This window comes from Lotus japonicus, chromosome 1 (genome assembly GCF_012489685.1).
Source record: "Lotus japonicus ecotype B-129 chromosome 1, LjGifu_v1.2".
NCBI classification, from domain to species: Eukaryota; Viridiplantae; Streptophyta; class Magnoliopsida; order Fabales; family Fabaceae; genus Lotus; species Lotus japonicus.
The window spans coordinates 70,345,387-70,367,522 of NC_080041.1; the positions used below are offsets into that span (position 1 = coordinate 70,345,387).

A 22,136-nucleotide genomic window follows, 5' to 3' on the forward strand; every position below is an offset into this window, starting at 1 on the left:
CTTTGATATATAATCTTAGACTCTCAAAAGATTAATCTCATAACTGCCGACTGTAAATATATCTTAAGAATTTTTTTTATCATAAATTTAAAGTTAATAGTAAATACCGATAAAATTAAAATCTGATAATATATGAACTTATTTTGGAGGGTGTTCCATCATGAACATTGAGATGAAGTATAGTACCTAAGGTGCAAGGAACGTGATGTGAGATTCCTAGAGAGAATGAGAGTGTAACCGCTTAGAGAGAGAAACTAACTGAATTTCTAGCTTGTTATTTCTCAAATGAGCTAAGAGTCCTTTACTCCTCCCCTATTTATAGTTGGGGGAGTTGGGCCTAGCGCTTCTAAATCATCCTAATGAGCCAGTTGGGCCTTCGGGACGAAGGCCCAAGTCCCTGATGCGCTCTCGCCTTAGGCCAGTGCCCCTGGACGAGGGACCCTGGGGTCTCGCCTAGTCCACAAGTCCACAAGACACCGAGCTCGAAGCATGAGAGCTAAGTGGCTAAGTGTGTCTTTAAACAAAAGAGACAAGGCTATGGACGTAAGAAGCTAGCTAATGCTAAACATAAGGTACGAAAGTAAAGAACAATTGCCCACATGGCTTGGTAATTTAAAGCCTAAAAATTTGAAATTCTGAATGCCTTGCTACGCTCCCTTGGCAGCTTGAGCCCTCAAGCGAACTTGCGGCGATGATGTTGGATCTGCTCGCCCCGCCATAGTTACACACGTGCCCTGAACCGTAACTTTTGACATGTGTCAAACACGCGCTGTAACACCCCGATTTCGGTGGCGTCACTTTAGTAACTCAAAAATAAAATAAAGCGGAAAAACAGGTTTTTTTTTTGTTTTATTTAAATAAAAAGACTTGTCGAAATAAGGTCTCAACCCAATCGCAATTAACAGCGATTAATATACAAAATAAGCACAGCCCTTGCTGCAACTAAAAACATCGTCACGAGTGTCCTCAAGTGACGGAAAGTAATATTAAGTAATTGAAAGTAGTGCCCGCGGGCAAATAAGTGCGGCTCATAGTCAGAGTCACAAGCTTTATAACTACAGTCCTCCAAGAAAATAAATTAGCCCCAAACGGCCTCCAAAAGACTTCCTACGCCCGACAAACTCCCTGTGATCCTCATGGAAGAGAATCACACAAAAAGCTAATAGTCGGGAACCTACCCTGCCCCAAAATACAACTGATGAATCAGAGCTATGACCATGACAACCAAAATCAGTAACTCTAACCACCCATATCCTACACCACTATCTTCGACCCTCATCTGATCTTCCATGAAGTCCGGGTCCACGTCGAAGGCTCAGTAGTAGTCATTTCGCTCCGGGTCCTCCCCGAACGACGAACCTTCTTGAATCATCTGTTGAACGTCTGGCAGCAGGCCGACCGCCCAAACACAAACATACAAACAAAGCCACGGCGCTAGGGTCAACTCACGGAATATAGTAGATAATACAAACAGCATGTGAAGAATAAGGGGGTATGTATATATATATGTTGTATATATATATTTATATGTTCTGTATTGCCTACCCTAAGGTATATACTTAGCATGTTATCAAGGCTCTAATAACAATTCAATGAATAATATCTCAACAATACAATAAGCATTATCTCAACAATTCCATATTGGGCGCATGTATGCATGCAATGTCAATTCAAACGTTGATCCCAAAAATAGGCATGTCAAGTCGATCCAACCCATTGGGTCGAACACAAGGACTCGCACACGCAGTAAATGACAACGCCAAGTCGGTTCTCTCATTAGAGTCGAACATACGGACGTTGCGCGCGTCTAATGACTATCGCCGAATCGATCCAATCCCTCGGATTGAATATAAGGATCCGCGCGTGTCGAAATATTATCGCTGAATCGGTCCAATCCCTCGGATTGAACTCACGGACTCACGCGAGTTTATATGGCGATGGCTGAATCGATCCAATCCATCGGATTGAATATAAGGATTCACGCGTGCCCGAGTGACTACCGCCGAATCGATCCAATCCCTCGGATTGAATATAAGGATTCACGCGTGTCAAACGATTATTGCCGAATCGGTCCAACCCGTCGGGTTGAACATAAGGATTCGCGCCCGTTAAGCCGAAGATAATGTCGATTATGCGACAAAATGAATTAATCAAAAGAAGAAAGAATGAACTTGGAACTCATAGTTCCCGGCTAAACTTTAGATAGCCAAACAATAAACTGCTCATCGAGCGAAGAGTACCGAAGTACTTGGAAACTTATAATTTCCGGCTAAACTTTAGATAGCCAAACAATAAACTGCTCATCGAGCAAAAGAGTATCAACATACTCGGAAACTTGTAAGTTTCTTCTAAACTTGGACTCGGCGACCCTTCTCATCTTTCAAACTAATATTCAAGCTCCAAGCTCTTATCTAAGGTTGTTACCATTATTCAATGGTTTTAGAGATTGATTAATGTCTTATGAGTTTTCCTTGAGAAAATAGGTTTCTTTTAATCTTATAATACTTCCTATAAGTTTCAGGGATCCCATAATCCCAAACAATTCCTTGAGAAGGTCTCGATCCATTAAAACATAACAAGGTCCGAACTCCGTTCGTCCTTTCGAACTCTCTCAAAAATCTCATAAAATTCGGCATGACTTGCCCGTTATCCTCACTCATCAGTATCACAGATATAAGTGGAATAGCATAACTAAATCAGCGCAATCAATAAGCATAAACAGCATATTCCAACACATCCTAGATTAACCAGCAAACGGCCGAAGCCTCTCAGAAAACATTTTTCCATAAAGCGATAAACAATATCCAAGCAATATTCAATATCAACACAATAACCCAGTCGAATTGATCGACGCCTACAAGGAAATAGCTAGTAAGTAAGTTGCCCTAACCTCGAGTTGTTCTAGTCTCGCGGTGCAGGTCTCGCTCACAAGCTTGTTCAGTCAAGCCCAAGGTTTCCACAAACGAACCTTAGAGCAAACAAAGCAGAAATCAATCAAATTAAGTCGACATAATCGAAACAATACTAACTAGAGTTAGACAAAGCTCAAGAAACTTCAGAGTACAACACTTAGGCACGAATGAAAGGGCTTTCCCCGAATGGATGAGTTTTGACTCGATTCAAGTTTTGTGCAAAAACACTTTATTCGCTAAAACGTGCATAACTCGAGCTACAGAACTCGGAATGACACGAAACCGGCGCCAAAATTTCGACAATTGAAAGAGCTACGCAATGGCTCAGGTCATAGAGACCCAAATATTATTTTTGGACACGGTACCCAAGCAAATAGGTTTCGGCCACTATGGAAAATAGGGTTTTCGAACTTTTTCTTCGATCTAAATCAATTCCTAGGTATTCTTAGGCGATATCTAGGCCAGGGAAACTCTCAGAAAAATTATCGGGTTAAAAACTGTCGCAGGGGTATTTTGGTCAATATTTTTAGCTCAGAATTTCAAAACTGAATTTTCGAAAAACAAATTGGATGGGAATGTCAACAACGACGTTTATGACGACTAATCCTACTAGCACTAAGCTCAATCGTCAGTTTTAAGCGTAAAGAACGAAACTTTGCCCAGAAATGGGTATTTGATGCAAAAATTGATTCCGGCGGCATTTCGTCGACATCTGACAAAATCTAATCCGCAGAACACGCTCAGAAGCATGCAGGGAATAAGTTTAGACACTGAAATCAGCTTATTTGAACAGTTTTACAAAAAGCTCAAAACTTTGAGCACAGAAAGACATAGAAGAAGTCGACAGATCTGACGATCAGAAGTGAGAGATAGTAACTATACCTCGATGTCTTCGATTAGCAACGAACGGTGAAGCAATCGGGCAAGAAACGACGAAAATCACTTCTCCTCTTTCTCTCCTCCAAGCTCTCGGCCACTCCCTCTCCAAATGGCAATTTTTTGTTTTTTTTTTTTTCATTTTTCATACTATATATAGGAAATGGAAAACGCGGAAAAATGAAAATTTCGCGATTCCGATTTTTCCTACTGATTCCAACGTATTTTAGACACAATATTCTTCCCGCTGAATCTTCTAATTCTTCAAAGAAATATCAGTATGATTTTTGGTTTTCGAGGCTTGTTTTTAATGCTTACCGGCATTAAAAATGCACTTTATGCACTTTATGATATTGACCTCGGATGCAGAAACTTCCTTCTGAAGAAAGATTTGGAACGTCGATTAGAGTGAGCATCCGCGGATGAAATCTTTATTTGAAGCCCCGAGTAGAAAAGTCTCCATCGTCCGTCGATTTTAGGGTTTCTGAACTATCAGGGATTCCGTTTCGGCAAACTTCCGAGTATCGGAATCAGACGTTCGTACATCCTAGAGTTTCGTATCGAAACGCTCGTTTTGGAAAGGAATAAGAGAAAGTCTTATTTTCCTCTAGAAGATTTTTGGAAAATTTCCTATAGTGTTCCAAAGCTGGAAGTTTGTTGGAAATTATATTCCTATAGTGTTCCAAAGCTGGAACATAGTTTTGTTTCCTAAAGTTCTTGTCCTAGGTTTTAAATGCGAATATTAGTCGTGCTATAACTCTTATCGACTTTGATACAATCTTTAGCTTTTCTTGAACTTTCTCCTTCACAAATTCATTCCATCCATTTACCCCTTGTTCAGGTTTTCCCTTCACGTTACATCAAATTAATCGTGAAAAGAAATTTTATTCGGTTTATTCCAACTCAAAAACTTGGGTCTCACATTACTACCCTCCAAAAAGAAAGTTTCGTCCTCGAAACTTAGGGTTCAGCAAAAACTCCGAATATTATTCCTTGGTCTCTTCATCTAACTCCCATATAGCACCATGAAATCAATCTTCTACTTAGTCACCCTTCAAATTAAACCTCGACTTGAGCCTTAATACCTAGTGCATCACTAGACTCATTCCCTTTAACATCAACTTATCAACAACTTATAAGCAAATCTTCATCTTAATATCTAACAACCCATTATTGACATCTCTTTCTTCAAAACTTTCCTTACTCAAACTAATTTACACTTATTGAAATCCTTAACACTTCGCACAAATCAGAACTCATCCCCTAGAAGATTAAATCATAACTATACCTCAAAGGACTTAACTAGTCATTTTATCATCCGATCCTTCAACCTCCCGAGATTTAACTGTTATCGTAACCGCTAACACCACTAAATTCCTTATGCGTACATGAATCTCAGCTCACTAGGTCAACCTTAGCCCTAGGATCCTCATTCAACTTAGTAGAATTCATTGGTTAACTCTAGTATACCTCATCAGAATCCATAACAAGGTTCCATTCACTCTTAGACTCTATGAAACTTGCCCAAATATAACGACTTCAAGTATTCATCTTAATACTAGCACTTTCCTTTCTGTATCTCAATCACCATCTCGTCAATCAATTTCTTAATCTCTCAATCAAGTTCTGACAAACTTCGAGTCCTACACACCTTAGACAGAAATCCATAGATTTAAAACCTAAACCTTCACCAAGTTTGGTCCTCTAATGGCCTTTAATCCTTCAATACTTCTTAAGTGAATATCCATTTCTTAAAACTAAAACTCCTTCGCTTACACAAACGACCTGATAAGTGTCGTCATGCTTTCACACTCACAACTTGATCCTGATATCCATAATCATAACTTACTATGCTAACATCATTCAAATCTTATCACATGGTTCATTATGTCCGCAATCCCATAATCAACATCAATCGATCACCAACTTATAACCAACCTTAACACTCTACACAACTCCGAATTCCTTTACTTCAAGATCTCTCTTATACTGTACCTCAATGGTCTTAACCCGCAACTCATCTTCAGATCTCTAATCTTCTAAGATTCAAATCCTATTATCACACCTACAACCATAAGATCTCCTACTCGTACGTGATTCTCAACTCTCAAGGTCAATCTTAACCCTAAGATTTCAATCCAACTTAGTAAATCTCACTTAGTAATCTTAGCATGTTTTCCTGAAATCCATGTCAACAATCCCAAGTATTCAACTTATGCTAAAACTTTCTTTTTCTAACTTAATCATTGATTCAACACTTAGTCACTCCAGCAAACTCCTGACAATTCTCTAAGTCTTACACATTCAAGTTAAACTTCATGGGCTTAAAATCTAAACTTTTATCTAGTTTGCATCGGTAATGTCCTTTGACCCTTCAACACTTTTCAAGTGAAAATTCATCTCTTAAGACTATAATGTCTCCACAAATTAATCATGCACTTAGCAAAACTTATTCCTCGAACTCGACTACAACAATCTAGTTCAAAGTTAATTCTTCTCAATCTTGCTACTATCAAGCTATCATCTATAACCTGATTAAATCCAACCTATTTAGTCTCTAACAATTCCACTCAGTAATCACATAACCTATGACTTCATAACTTCCGAGAAAATACCTAATATTTTTCCAACATTAAATCTCTTGACTTAGTCTACCTCTACTTGGAGTAATCACACGAACTAACCAATTAATTTATATACGACAATCATCAACTTCCAAAGATTTAAATCTTAATCTTTTACAATCAAGTGCTTAACACGAACTTTCCTCCCAAATCCGACTAAACCTCGATCAATTCAAATTCATCTTACACATCCTTCTATCAAAGTCCATTACCAGTTCTGATTCCGAATATCACCCCCTCAATATTAAGTTGATCAAGCCTAATACATCGAAGGTGAAATTTAGAAAAACCCACTGGAACAGTCAATGAGTTCCTATCATCCAGTAGTCACAATTACCCTGATATTAAATCCTCAATGATGCCGCTACGGAACTACACACTCTCGACACCATACGTATACTATCCATACGGAATCTCTCGGAGATTCATTCTTCAGCTTCTAGCTCCTTTGTTAAACGCATCGGTGCCATACTACTTTTCTAGGCTTAACGCGTTATTCTAAACCTCGTGTAACTTCTATAGTTTAAACACGAGCAACGGTCAAATAAAGTATTATTAGGCGTAATAACTATAAAGTCAAAGCTCGACAGTAAAGGCAAGTTAGGTGTGTTGCACGTTCTACGAGAGTAATAAAGCATGTTATCCTAGAATGAGAAGGAATAGTTAGAAGGTTACCATCGTTCGTGCGCTCTCCTCTGACTAGTCTACCAGCTCCCTCGCCGCACGAGACATAGACTCCTCCCCGTGTAGCAGGATGTCTTCCTCTCACCGTAGGCACAGATGGCTCAACCCTGGTTACATTGCAATCCTTGGCTTGATGCCCCGGACGGTTGCAATTGAAACATAGAGGTCCCCCGTCTGGACACTTGTTAGAGTAGTGCCCCACCTTCTTGCACCTGTAACACGTTACTCCTTGGCCCGAAGTCTTGTTTCCTGTTCCTCCGGTAGCATTTATGGGCTTATACTGCCCCGAGGTAAAACCTTCCCTCAAAGGGCGTTGATACGGCTTCTTCTGTTGGAATTTACCTCTTCCTTTATAGTTCTGAGGACCTGACCTTACTGGTCCTCCAGTTCCAGCACGATTCAACCTCTTGTTCTTCATTAACTCCACTTCTGTGGCTTTCTCAACCAAGGACTGGAAGCGCATGATTCCCAACGGTTTCACTGAGTCCTCAATGTCAGGCCTCAGCCCATTCACAAAGCGTTTGCACATGTAGGGTTCATCAACCCCATTGCGGAAGAATCGAAAGTGTTTGGCCAACGATTCCAGCTTAGCAGCATATTCCGGAATGGACATGCTACCCTGACGAAGAGTCAGAAACTGTGCCTCACGCTCGTCACGAGCACTATCTGGAAAATACTTCTCCAGAAAAGCAGCACGAAATGAAGCCCAGTTCACTTCCACATTATTTGCTTCCATCATTCCTCTGGTACCCCTCCACCAGTACTCAGCATCGCCCAGCAGCAGATAAGTTGCCAGGCCCACCTTGGCCCCTTCACTAGTCTGTAGTACTTCGAAAATCTTCTCAATCTCTTGGATCCATAGATCCGCATTGTCCGGGTCAGTCCCACCTGTGAACTTGGGTGGATCCTGCCTTCTAAAATCATTCAATCCCCTATTCTGGTCCAGGGCTACCTCCCTCTCACGCTTATGTCGCTCACGTTCAGCTTTGTCAGCACGCAACTGAGCGTTCTCCGCAGTTTGATTTGTCATTGCCTGGGCCATAGCAGTCATTGCCCCAGCGAGTTGGTTCATGTTCTCCATGTTCTGTTTAGTTAAACAAACAGTTAGTACTAACCATAAGATAGCATCTAGCATAACTATACAATATGATTAAGTACTAACTTCAATCAATTCTAAGCGAAAAATCGCTTGGCAGACAATCAATTTTTTACTCTTTGCAGATTCACACAACCTAGCACAGAAGACCTATTCCCCAAAGACTCCCGAAAGACTCGACAAGCTCTGATACCACAATGTAGCACCCCGATTTCGGTGGCGTCACTTTAGTAACTCAAAAATAAAATAAAGCGGAAAAGCAGGTTTTTTTTTTTGTTTTGTTTAAATAAAAAGACTTGTCGAAATAAGGTCTCAACCCAATCGCAATTAACAGCGATTAATATACAAAATAAGCACAGCCCTTGCTGCAACTAAAAACATCGTCACGAGTGTCCTCAAGTGACGGAAAGTAATATTAAGTAATTGAAAGTAGTGCCCGCGGGCAAATAAGTGCGGCTCATAGTCAGAGTCACAAGCTTTATAACTACAGTCCTCCAAGAAAATAAATTAGCCCCAAACGGCCTCCAAAAGACTTCCTACGCCCGACAAACTCCCTGTGATCCTCATGGAAGAGAATCACACAAAAAGCTAATAGTCGGGAACCTACCCTGCCCCAAAATACAACTGATGAATCAGAGCTATGACCATGACAACCAAAATCAGTAACTCTAACCACCCATATCCTACACCACTATCTTCGACCCTCATCTGATCTTCCATGAAGTCCGGGTCCACGTCGAAGGCTCAGTAGTAGTCATTTCGCTCCGGGTCCTCCCCGAACGACGAACCTTCTTGAATCATCTGTTGAACGTCTGGCAGCAGGCCGACCGCCCAAACACAAACATACAAACAAAGTCACGGCGCTAGGGTCAACTCACGGAATATAGTAGATAATACAAACAGCATGTGAAGAATAAGGGGGTATGTATATATATATGTTGTATATATATATTTATATGTTCTGTATTGCCTACCCTAAGGTATATACTTAGCATGTTATCAAGGCTCTAATAACAATTCAATGAATAATATCTCAACAATACAATAAGCATTATCTCAACAATTCCATATTGGGCGCATGTATGCATGCAATGTCAATTCAAACGTTGATCCCAAAAATAGGCATGTCAAGTCGATCCAACCCATTGGGTCGAACACAAGGACTCGCACACGCAGTAAATGACAACGCCAAGTCGGTTCTCTCATTAGAGTCGAACATACGGACGTTGCGCGCGTCTAATGACTATCGCCGAATCGATCCAATCCCTCGGATTGAATATAAGGATCCGCGCGTGTCGAAATATTATCGCTGAATCGGTCCAATCCCTCGGATTGAACTCACGGACTCACGCGAGTTTATATGGCGATGGCTGAATCGATCCAATCCATCGGATTGAATATAAGGATTCACGCGTGCCCGAGTGACTACCGCCGAATCGATCCAATCCCTCGGATTGAATATAAGGATTCACGCGTGTCAAACGATTATTGCCGAATCGGTCCAACCCGTCGGGTTGAACATAAGGATTCGCGCCCGTTAAGCCGAAGATAATGTCGATTATGCGACAAAATGAATTAATCAAAAGAAGAAAGAATGAACTTGGAACTCATAGTTCCCGGCTAAACTTTAGATAGCCAAACAATAAACTGCTCATCGAGCGAAGAGTACCGAAGTACTTGGAAACTTATAATTTCCGGCTAAACTTTAGATAGCCAAACAATAAACTGCTCATCGAGCAAAAGAGTATCAACATACTCGGAAACTTGTAAGTTTCTTCTAAACTTGGACTCGGCGACCCTTCTCATCTTTCAAACTAATATTCAAGCTCCAAGCTCTTATCTAAGGTTGTTACCATTATTCAATGGTTTTAGAGATTGATTAATGTCTTATGAGTTTTCCTTGAGAAAATAGGTTTCTTTTAATCTTATAATACTTCCTATAAGTTTCAGGGATCCCATAATCCCAAACAATTCCTTGAGAAGGTCTCGATCCATTAAAACATAACAAGGTCCGAACTCCGTTCGTCCTTTCGAACTCTCTCAAAAATCTCATAAAATTCGGCATGACTTGCCCGTTATCCTCACTCATCAGTATCACAGATATAAGTGGAATAGCATAACTAAATCAGCGCAATCAATAAGCATAAACAGCATATTCCAACACATCCTAGATTAACCAGCAAACGGCCGAAGCCTCTCAGAAAACATTTTTCCATAAAGCGATAAACAATATCCAAGCAATATTCAATATCAACACAATAACCCAGTCGAATTGATCGACGCCTACAAGGAAATAGCTAGTAAGTAAGTTGCCCTAACCTCGAGTTGTTCTAGTCTCGCGGTGCAGGTCTCGCTCACAAGCTTGTTCAGTCAAGCCCAAGGTTTCCACAAACGAACCTTAGAGCAAACAAAGCAGAAATCAATCAAATTAAGTCGACATAATCGAAACAATACTAACTAGAGTTAGACAAAGCTCAAGAAACTTCAGAGTACAACACTTAGGCACGAATGAAAGGGCTTTCCCCGAATGGATGAGTTTTGACTCGATTCAAGTTTTGTGCAAAAACACTTTATTCGCTAAAACGTGCATAACTCGAGCTACAGAACTCGGAATGACACGAAACCGGCGCCAAAATTTCGACAATTGAAAGAGCTACGCAATGGCTCAGGTCATAGAGACCCAAATATTATTTTTGGACACGGTACCCAAGCAAATAGGTTTCGGCCACTATGGAAAATAGGGTTTTCGAACTTTTTCTTCGATCTAAATCAATTCCTAGGTATTCTTAGGCGATATCTAGGCCAGGGAAACTCTCAGAAAAATTATCGGGTTAAAAACTGTCGCAGGGGTATTTTGGTCAATATTTTTAGCTCAGAATTTCAAAACTGAATTTTCGAAAAACAAATTGGATGGGAATGTCAACAACGACGTTTATGACGACTAATCCTACTAGCACTAAGCTCAATCGTCAGTTTTAAGCGTAAAGAACGAAACTTTGCCCAGAAATGGGTATTTGATGCAAAAATTGATTCCGGCGGCATTTCGTCGACATCTGACAAAATCTAATCCGCAGAACACGCTCAGAAGCATGCAGGGAATAAGTTTAGACACTGAAATCAGCTTATTTGAACAGTTTTACAAAAAGCTCAAAACTTTGAGCACAGAAAGACATAGAAGAAGTCGACAGATCTGACGATCAGAAGTGAGAGATAGTAACTATACCTCGATGTCTTCGATTAGCAACGAACGGTGAAGCAATCGGGCAAGAAACGGCGAAAATCACTTCTCCTCTTTCTCTCCTCCAAGCTCTCGGCCACTCCCTCTCCAAATGGCAATTTTTTGTTTTTTTTTTTTTCATTTTTCATACTATATATAGGAAATGGAAAACGCGGAAAAATGAAAATTTCGCGATTCCGATTTTTCCTACTGATTCCAACGTATTTTAGACACAATATTCTTCCCGCTGAATCTTCTAATTCTTCAAAGAAATATCAGTATGATTTTTGGTTTTCGAGGCTTGTTTTTAATGCTTACCGGCATTAAAAATGCACTTTATGCACTTTATGATATTGACCTCGGATGCAGAAACTTCCTTCTGAAGAAAGATTTGGAACGTCGATTAGAGTGAGCGTCCGCGGATGAAATCTTTATTTGAAGCCCCGAGTAGAAAAGTCTCCATCGTCCGTCGATTTTAGGGTTTCTGAACTATCAGGGATTCCGTTTCGGCAAACTTCCGAGTATCGGAATCAGACGTTCGTACATCCTAGAGTTTCGTATCGAAACGCTCGTTTTGGAAAGGAATAAGAGAAAGTCTTATTTTCCTCTAGAAGATTTTTGGAAAATTTCCTATAGTGTTCCAAAGCTGGAAGTTTGTTGGAAATTATATTCCTATAGTGTTCCAAAGCTGGAACATAGTTTTGTTTCCTAAAGTTCTTGTCCTAGGTTTTAAATGCGAATATTAGTCGTGCTATAACTCTTATCGACTTTGATACAATCTTTAGCTTTTCTTGAACTTTCTCCTTCACAAATTCATTCCATCCATTTACCCCTTGTTCAGGTTTTCCCTTCACGTTACATCAAATTAATCGTGAAAAGAAATTTTATTCGGTTTATTCCAACTCAAAAACTTGGGTCTCACACGCGCCACGCATTGCGCCCTGAGGTGATTTAAGGGCCAGTGAATCCAGTGAATCTTAATCGCTATCTTTGGAACCTCTTTTCGAATCACAGCAGAGTCTGACAATTTAAATTCAAACCAATAAGCTTTAACTGTTGTAACCCTTCGTTTAATGCATTGTTTTCTTCTTCCCGAAACTCATGTCGCACTCCCTTGAGTAATCATTTTACCTTGCCACGTCAAGGCACGATTCCCCAACCGCTATTCTCCCTAGCCTTTAAATTCTCTCTCCTTCCATTTTTCGCCTTTTCCCATCAACTGCTCCCATATTCATTCCTGACTCTCACACGCTCCGGTTCCCCTTGTTCCTGAACTACGTCCGACGACATTGATGGTGTGCTTTGTTTAACTAGGACTTCTGCTCAATTTTTGAACTGAGGCTTTCGTCACACCAATATTTCTCGTAAGAGCAGGTGTGGCCTCGCCGGCTTTGCCCTGGGGAGGACTTATTGCTGCTAGGGACCCAATGACCATATAGGTTTACCCAGACTTATGCCTAGTTATGTTCGCGCGCCCATATTTCGGGGGGATTTAGGGATAAGAAGCTTATCCGCACACATCGCCGACGAGTGACGGCGAGCTGCGTCGGCTTTTCCGGAGCGATCCCCAGACTTCAAGGTCGTGTTGGGATCGCCACCTTCAGGGAATTTTTCCCACCTAGCTCTCGCCGCAATTCAGTGTGATTGAAATTGCTGGATACAATTTTTGTATTTTCAATCAGACGTGATAACCAACAAACTCTCGAGATGGAGAACAAGAACGTGTCTTTGTTTTTACCATTTAGGCGCTTTGGCCAATAAACTCTCGAAATGGAGAATAAGAACGTGTCTTCGTTTTTACACCTTCAATCTTCGTGAGACGCGCTTAGCTGATCATCCTCGCACCGAAACTAGCTCCTTATCAATTCTTTAGCTGTAATAGTATTTTAGGCTCGCCGCGTTCCAGGAGCGTGGCAGTCTCCTTCCGTCCAAGCTTTCCAGGTGATAGGCCCCCTTCCCTAAGGCCTTCAAAATTCTGTAGGGGCCTTCCTAAATTGAACTCAGCTTATTCCCATTGCCCCCAGTTCGCTTCTTTAGCACCAGACCCCCCTCCTGCATCGCCCTCGGTCGCACTTTCGAGTCATACTTTGCCGCAGCTCGCTGTTTCATCGCAGCCTCTCTGATGCGAGCCTCATCGTGTGTTTCTGAAAATAAATCTAACTCTACCGCCATGTTGGCAGAGTTCTCGCCCTCGAACCGCGGCGCTGTTCGCCACGAACTGTTGTCTATTTCTACGGGCAACATGGCGTCCGCCCCGTAGGCCATCCTGAACGGAGTTTCCCCAGTGGTTGAGTGATGCGTTGTATTGTAGGACCAGATTACAACCGGGAGTTCATCCAACCAGGCTCCCTTCGCCTCCGAGAGCCGACGCTTCAATCCCCGTAGGATTACCTTGTTCGCCGACTCCGCTTGCCCGTTAGTTTGAGGATGTTCCACTGAAAAAAAACCTTCTCTGAATGCTCATCTCTTCGCAGAATTCCCTTGTTTGGTTACTTGCAAACTGCGTCCCATTATCTGAAATGATCGCCCTAAGCACCCCGAATCAGTATACAATTCTTTTCCACTAAAAACTTACGATCTTGGCCGCAGTAATGCTCGCGAGGGGCTCGGCTTCCACCCATTTGGTGAAGTAATTCACCGCTACGAGGATGAACTTCATTTGGGACCTGGCGGTGGGGAAAGGCCCAACGAGGTTAACTCCCCACATGGCGAAGGGCCATGGGGAGCTAATCGTGGCTAACTGTTCTGCTGGGGCCTTGGGCAAGTCTGCGAACACTTGACATTTTTCGCATTTTTTCACGAATTCTGCACAGTCTTTCCTTATTGTAGGCCAGTAAAAACCTGCTCTGAGGACTTTGCTAGCCAGAGACCTTCCTCCAATGTGACTAGCAAAAACCCCCCCGTGAACCTCTGCCATGTCGGCCTTGTATTTCTCGGGCGGGAGACATCTCAGGAGTGGCGAACTAAATCCTCGTCGAAAGAGTATCCCATCGAGTAAAGTGTAGTGTCCTGCCTCTCTCCTTTGTTCCTTCGAGTATTTTACCACCTCACTCGGCTCACCCGTCAAGATACCTACGATGGGGTCCATCCAAGTTCCTTGGCGGTCAACTGAGGCTACCAATTCTTCTTCAATGCTAGGATTGGCGAGCGTCTCTTGGATCACGCTTCGATTGTTCCCAGGCTTTCGAGTGCTGGCCAATTCGCCAGGGTGTCCGCCCTCTGGTTCTGCGCCCTTGGCACGAATTCTACTACAACCTCTTGCCGTCGACCCATTAGCAATCGTACGCGCTCTAGATATTTTATAAAGGTCGGCTCCTTCACCTGGAATTCCCCATTTACCTGGTTTGCCACTAGCAACGAGTCCGTTCTAATCAGCAAACTATCAATCAGTACCTCAATTGCTAGCTTCAGCCCGGCGATCAGGGCCTCATATTCTGCCTGGTTGTTGCTGGCTTTGAACTAGAATCTGAGGGACTGCTCTAACATACCGCTTCCTAGCTGCACTGGTGACTCCTCCTCCTCCAAACCCTCCGACAATCGTGTGTACTCCTTTGGGTATTGGAGCACTACCGCCCTGCACTCTAGTAGGTCTTCCCGCCGCTATCAGTTTTCCAACCTCACGCTGCAACGTGCGGCACTCCTCTGTGATGTGGCCCATGGCCTGGTGATAAACGCACCACTCACCTCCTACCTCGCCGCTTATTCACGTTGTTAACAGCTCTCGCAGAATTTCCGATGTAGACGGTTTGTCCAGACGCGCCCGCCAGCTTTTCTTTTAGAAATGAGCTTCTCCATTCTTTCGAAGATTTCCAATAGCTTTCCCTTTGCAACATCCGAAGCTCCACCGTTGTATTTGCTCCCCGGGCCTCCATGTCCTTCTGCTCCAAACCACGACTTATGTCGCGAATCAGCCACCGCCAATCCCTGAGAGTGTCCATCGAGCAGGGTGACGGCGGTTTTCCTTCTGAGGATTTCAACAAGGAGACTGAAGATTCTGCCTCCTTCTCGCGTCGCCTTCTTTATGCTTGACGCGGATTGTGCGTGTGTTTCATCCTTCGTTCGCTTTGACGACGTTGCGCTTCCATTACGTGCCACCAGCAAATCAAGAATTTCACTCAGAAATCGAAAACCGAAGAGAATCGCACGAAAAAACGAACTTCACTCAGCGAAACCATGCTCCACGTAGTCTGGGAATCGAAATCTATCGTTCCTCACAGACGGCGCCAAATGTTCCATCATGAACATTGAGATGAAGTATAGTACCTGAGGTGCAAGGAACGTGATGTGAGATTCCTAGAGAGAATGAGAGTGTAACCGCTTAGAGAGAGAAAGTAACTGAATTTCTAGCTTGTTATTTCTCAAATGAGCTAAGATTCCTTTACAATTGGTACTCCTCCCCTATTTATAGTTGGGGGAGTTGGGCCTAGCGCTTCTAAATCATCCTAATGGACCAGTTGGGCCTCCGGGACGAAGGCCCAAGTCCCTGATGCGCTCCTCGCCTTAGGCCAGCGCCCCTAGGCGAGGGACCCTAGGGTCTCGCCCAGTCTAGAGGGAGTGTCTCATTGGCGTGCACCTTGAGACAAGTGCTCCTTTCAACACAATTAAGAGTTGAGCGCTTTAAGCATTTGATAAGTGCTCCTTTCAACACAATTAAGCCATGGAATAGCAAAGATTTATCGTGGGCTTAGTAGAGATCTCATGTACGCGGCCAATAACCAAATTCCAATGGAAAATATAAATAAAAAATCATATAAAAATGGAAAATTGTACTCTTATAATTAAAGGGAAATAAGTACATGACAAATTATTTAACTATTTTCTTTATGAATTAAATGTGTGCACTTTCAATCTTCAATTCTACCTCATCATAAAATATATATATGATGAGAGTTATTATTTCTCTTGCGTGGCATGCTGCGATTGGTTATCACCAACAGTACATATCCATTAAACTATTTTTTTATTATAAACCAATCATTTCAAAGATATTGGAAAAATTATTTTTAATTTAATTGGTCGATGTCACACATATTTGATTGTGTAATTTTTTGAATTTAATTTGTATGGAGTGATAGTGTAAAGAGTTTTACACATGCATCCAGTCATATCTCTATATTCTCCATTTTAAATGTTTTAAAATTCATATTCAATTATGAGATGACTAAATGATGAATTCTAGTTGGATAACTGTGTAAAATTATTTTACATTGTAAGTGTATAGTAATTAAACATGGTTTTTTTACACTATCTTGAGGCATTTAGTTTATTGTGGAGGGGCCTCATAATCAGTGTTGCACTGTGTTCGTGATTGCAGATTTGCTCAACGGGTTCTGGCGGGTTTCCGTGGTCTTCCACTAGCGGGGGTGTTGGCTTCGTCGTTCCCGGAGCTTCTTGAAGTTCTCGTTGTGTCTTGGCAGATTTGGAAGCAACAATGCGAGGTTCTTCTTGGCCAAGGCTGGGTATGCCCCATCGCGGTGCATTTGGCAACTTTGAGTTTGTTGCAGGTGGTGTGTTCAACAGCTGGCAAGTCATCCGCTAGCGCTCGCTCGTCGTGGTGGGTGGTGTGGCAATTTCCTCCATCAGGTTATGTTGCTCTGAATGTCGATGGGAGCTCGCTTGCAACCCGAGTTCGAGTGGATACGGTGGCCTCATTCGCGATGATAGTGGCCAGTGGCGTGCAGGCTTTGCTACTTCTTTTGGTCACTCGGAGGTTATGTAGGTTGAACTTTGGGCAATTTTTCAGGTTTTCAACCTTTGTTAGGACATGGGTTATCGTCGTATTGTGTTGTGGTCGAACTCGAAGTTGGCTCTTAAGCTTATTAAGGAGACTAGTCCGGGGATGAACCCTTATGCAGAGATGGTAAGCTCCATTCAGGCCTTGTTGCGCAGGGATTAGACTGTTGATCGACGACATACACTACGGAAGGAGAATGCCTACGCTGATTTCCTAGCCAGGCTTGGTTCTTCCATTGCTGGTGGTTTGCGGATTTTCCAGGAGCCTCCGCTTGGGTTGGGTCTGTTTTTGTTCGCTAATTATGTGAGTGTTCTAACTCACACGAGTTGGTTTTTCAGTTTTTCTCTCTTTTATACAAAAAAAAACATTTAGTCTACTCATGTTCTAATGGAAGCTCAAAAGGAGCGCCCTTCAAAGACTCATAAGTTTAGGACTCATTGGTGAGGCCAGAGAAACCGTTGTATCTACACCTAAACAACAACCACCTCCGAGAGCTGACTCTCACAAAGAGTCTAAGATGATCTCTGAGATTTGCGGGCCCTTTTAATCTTCTTAATTTTGACGCCTCTCACACATCACACCACTTTTTTTTCATTCCAATTTCTCTCTTCTATACACCTCATTTTTATTTTTACACTCTATTTGGTAGAGAAGAGAGAGATAGAAAAAAGAGAAGTTGAGTAGAGAAAAATATGTGAGAAACAGAGTAGATTTATAGGTTGTTTGGTATGGTAGAGATAAATGACAAATAATCAGGTGGAAGAGAGAGAAAAATTAACTTTTGATTAGAAAACAAAATTAAAATAAGAAGTAGTGAGACCGCCACTAACTGCTAAGAAAATGAAAAAAAAATAGTGACGATTGTACTAACTGCACTTAAATTAAAAAAAAAGTGAGACATGAATCTCTTCGCAAAACGCAGATTAAAAGGTGGGAAAAACCCACCATCTCTATCTTTCTCACCTACATTAATGCACAACCAAACAATGATACACAATCCATTTCTCTTCTATCTCTTTCTCTTCCCTCGATCTCTTCTCCATCTTTATGCTACCAAACACGGTGTTAGAGAGGTGTACGTGAAGAAAACTTTATTCATCCTAGAATTTACTTCGTGTTTTTGCATAATTCAGTCTGGACAACAGATTTGACGTTATAAAGATGTAATTTTTTGTTTAAAGTGGAAGATTGTTGTAAACAAGAACAGATTTGACAAAATGAAAACAAAACCAACACAGATTAGTTTGTTATACATCATAATTAAATAAATGTATACGACATACATTGCATCAAATCGAGAAAATGATTAACATAATATATCATAATTAAATTTGTTATCATTCAGTCGGGACAACAACTTGATCTTGATATAACTCAAATCAAATAAATGTTGGATATTGCATCGATCAGGACAGGAACGTCGTCCTAATGTTGTGTTAGGACTTGTTTAGTTTGTGAATTTCTTATTTTCATTAATAGAAAAAATAAAGTCAGAAAATATGTTTAGGTTTGGTTTATAAAAAGTTTTCTTCAAAAAAGTATTTTTTAAAATATAATCAAATTAAAAAATGAAAAGTGAAAATTAAAACAATTGAAAATAGTGAGATGAACATGTGGTGGAGGTTAGTGGTGGTGACGATAGCAGTGGAGATAACGGTAGTGATGGAAGTGGTAGTGAGCGTGGTAGTGACAATGACAGTGGTAAGGATACACTACAAAAAAAGTAATTTTTAGTGGCATTGATATTGTTAAATTGTGGCATTTAATAAATGTCACAAGTGTTATTATTGGCATTTACCTTAAGTGCCTCTATTACAGGTGCCACAACTTGGTTTGTGGCATTTTTTTCTTAAATGCCGGTTTTGTTGCACACTGCAATTACTGGCACCTTTTAAATGCCACAAAATTCATCAACGGTGGTATTAGACTAAAATTTTATTGGCATCTTTTGAATGCCACAATATATATACACAAAATCCAAATTAGGTGTTACTCCTCAGTCCTCACACTCAGTATTGAAATTACAAATAAAATGAATATTAATAAATGTTGAATTTTCAATAATTGATTATCCATACACATTTTTTTCTAGCACAAATCATGGATAGAATTAGACCAGCAACAGTTCCCATGCAATCTCATAGACACAATGGATAGATTAAGTCAAATTTAAACCAGAGTCAACAAAACTAAACACATAAAAGATTGCTATAATCTAGTATCTGTTAAAATTGCCACATGAAATTTTTTGCTTGAAACTACATAGCCTCAAAAGCATAGTAGAACACAAACAACTACAATGTTCCCTTCAATAATCTCTCTTCAAAGAATTATTCTTATAAACAAAAAAAACTAACTATATCAATACCTAAGAAATGAAAAATAGCATTGAAAGCAAAAAAGGATTCTCATCAGCTTTGCTCACTATATGTCTTTCCTAGCAAGTACTTTGTCAAAATTGGTATTGGAAGGATTTGCATAGAACATAAAAACTTATTATTATTTAATCATCATTAAGATAAAGAAGTCCAACATTCCTCTGCTATAAAAAAATTCAGAACTTTTAATACCTCAGAAGCAGGTTCTTTGCAACAGGCTCCTGCATCATAAACACAGAGGAAGTTATGTGTTAGACATTAGCATTATGGGTTGAGTTCTCCTACTTTCTTTTATCAAATATATAAACAGTCCAGACATGGAGGGAGTTATGTTGATATGTCTATTGCTGACTAACCGTTGAATAAATAGAAAAAGAATGTCATAAGAAAGATCTTTTAGGCCTTGATATGTCTATTGCTTCAGCAGGACCGTGATGTTTTAGGCCTTCCAAAGAATGCATCAGTGAGAATATCTCATTGGAAGTAATATGGTTTGTTTGGGGCCAATGGGAAGAGAGAGTTAGCACTAATGAAGCTTCTTACTTGGAACATAACAAGTAAACAACATGATAGTGAATAAAGTTCAATAAGAATCATTTCTAAATCAAATCTACTGTCATTAAAATCACATATAATTGGAATGACAACACAAGCAAGTGACAATTAAATGAGATGAGAGAGCAGAAAAGCTTACATCAGAGGCTTTGCTGATGAGCAGATAACTCTTTGTTTTCAACTATTGCCATTATTGAATTTGAATAAGATAATTCATGACCTAATCCTGGACTTCTTTTTATCTAGATTTCATCTGAAACCACTGAACAGTTTTTTTTCCTTCTACTAGATAGGAAGAGAAATCATTATAAATCAAACTATGTAGCATCAAATTAAAACAAATCTAACAATGGAGAAGCAAAAGATAGATGGAAACAACATATTGCAATGATTAGTATTTAGTAGTGCCAATTGAAACTAGAACTTGCATAAGGTATCTCAAAACACAGTATGTCTATGGGAACAAATTAAAAAAGCTGTATCTATGGAATATTTACTTAATGACAACATTCAAAACACTATATAGTATATTAATCGTGGCTTACCTTCTTGGTTGCTTGACCAAAACCTTTGAACCTGCACCATTTACCATTTGAATGGTTGCAATAAAGATGAAAGTCAAACAATTGAGAATAGTTCTGATTTCTATGTACAAGGAAAAATGAGCACAACAACCAAATGAATAATCAAAGGAATTCATTGGAACTGACCTCACAAGTGGAAGAACTAGAATGTCGATGAAGATGATTTGCCGCAGTCGTTGAGATGCCACAGGCCAAACTTTCTCCCGGCGATCCAACTCTTGGCGTTGATGATGATGATTTGGAACTTTTTCCGTTTGGATCTTCCAACGCCCGGTGACGAATGCGACGTTTACGAGCGGAGATGGAGCACACTCTGAGTGTGCGACAACTTCCTTGTGATTCGGTTGCAGACAACTTCAGATTCAAATTCCATGCCACCAGAAGCCATAGTTGATCATCAAAGCGAAGAAGATAAGCCTTAACAAAAAAGTTACCCATGGAAAATAATTTGGAAACCTTGCTCATATGAACTCATATTCACACCAGATCATATCATCCACTAGTTCATAAATCAATTCTTTACAGCAAACTAAATCTAGATTTGACAATACAATATTTCATCAAATTTTAGTTAAGGAGTTATACAATGCAAATCAGGAACAGAACAAATGGAGAATCTATTTGAGAAAGAAAGAGTGAATAGATAGAACTGTACCTCAGATAGATAATATATTTGAGCTGGAATTGAAACCCTAAGTCAACCATTTCCAAATTAACAACACGAAAACAGAGAATTGAAATTGCTTTCAACCCAAATTTCTGAAGAATAGAAAAAGATTCAACCGCTTAGAGTTTTGTTTCTTCAAAATCATAAGATGGCGACAGTGCTATGTTCGATGCAATGAATTGAGAATCAGTGATCAAATGCAAGAAAGATTGAATCAGAAGAATACCTGCTTCACAAGGTTTAACCTATGTGTTCAATTGGTAGAAAATGGATCTAGAATTGCGATCAAAGGGAGCAAATCCAACGAGTGGCAGAACAGATCCGGCGAGGCGTGGTGTGTGGCTGCGATGGAGATGGAGCGGTGGTCGCTCGACGGCGGCGAAGGTTGCTTCACAATGCTCGAGCTTGACGAACGATTGGCGAGGACGACGATGGCTGTTGCGTTGCGACACAAAGCTTCCGCGAGCGTTCGTGGATCAGAAGAAACTGTTTGGGAGAAACGGTGTGAATCGCGTGAGAGAGAGTGAAAGAAACAAGTTTTTGTTTTTCCTTTTCCTTTTTCGTTTAAAAATCAGAAACTGTGTGAGTTAAAGTTAACAAAAAATAAATTATATATTAAAATTGAAAAGAGTTATTTGTGGCATTTAAGTGAAATGCCACTCCAGAAAATTGCTACCAAATAGCTGCTAATTAGCTAAGAATGGATTTTTAAACTAGTGGCATTTAAGTTAAGTGCCACTTCAGAAAATTGCTGCCAAATGGCTGCCAATTAGCTAGGAATGTGTTTTTAAATTACTGGCATTCTACTT

The 22,136-nt window shown here is 40.6% G+C and overlaps 1 protein-coding gene across 8 annotated transcripts; it reads right to left on the bottom strand.

Annotated features, from left to right (window-relative positions):
• Positions 1-19,323: 19,323 nt before the first annotated feature.
• LOC130744718 (uncharacterized) lies at positions 19,324-21,891 on the bottom strand. Of its 8 annotated transcripts, XM_057596889.1 has the most exons (5): positions 21,554-21,891; positions 21,316-21,419; positions 20,787-21,014; positions 20,622-20,652; positions 19,324-19,742 (listed from the first exon to the last, which is right to left on the bottom strand). In XM_057596889.1, exons 2-5 carry the CDS (start codon positions 21,363-21,365, stop codon positions 19,707-19,709), a joined length of 345 nt encoding a protein of 114 aa, XP_057452872.1. In that variant the 5' UTR covers positions 21,366-21,419; positions 21,554-21,891; the 3' UTR covers positions 19,324-19,706. The 8 variants fall into 8 exon arrangements, 3 of the variants coding, with proteins under 3 accessions (XP_057452872.1, XP_057452861.1, XP_057452867.1); XR_009021510.1 differs by having other exon boundaries at positions 19,324-20,652; positions 20,787-21,077; XR_009021513.1 differs by having other exon boundaries at positions 19,324-20,358; positions 20,787-21,419.
• Between the last annotated feature and the right edge of the window lie 245 nt (positions 21,892-22,136).

Bases quoted from the DNA above. Each gene is read 5' to 3' on its own strand.
- LOC130744718 (XM_057596878.1), bottom strand. From the start codon at position 21,125: ATGAGCAAGGTTTCCAAATTATTTTCCATGGGTAACTTTTTTGTTAAG. The intron at 20,653-20,786 runs GTCAGTTCCAAT...TAAATGGTGCAG, and splicing joins CTAGTTCTTCCACTTGTGAG to GTTCAAAGGTTTTGGTCAAG. The intron at 19,743-20,621 runs GTAAGCCACGAT...TTTATGATGCAG, and splicing joins TTGGTCAAGCAACCAAGAAG to GAGCCTGTTGCAAAGAACCT.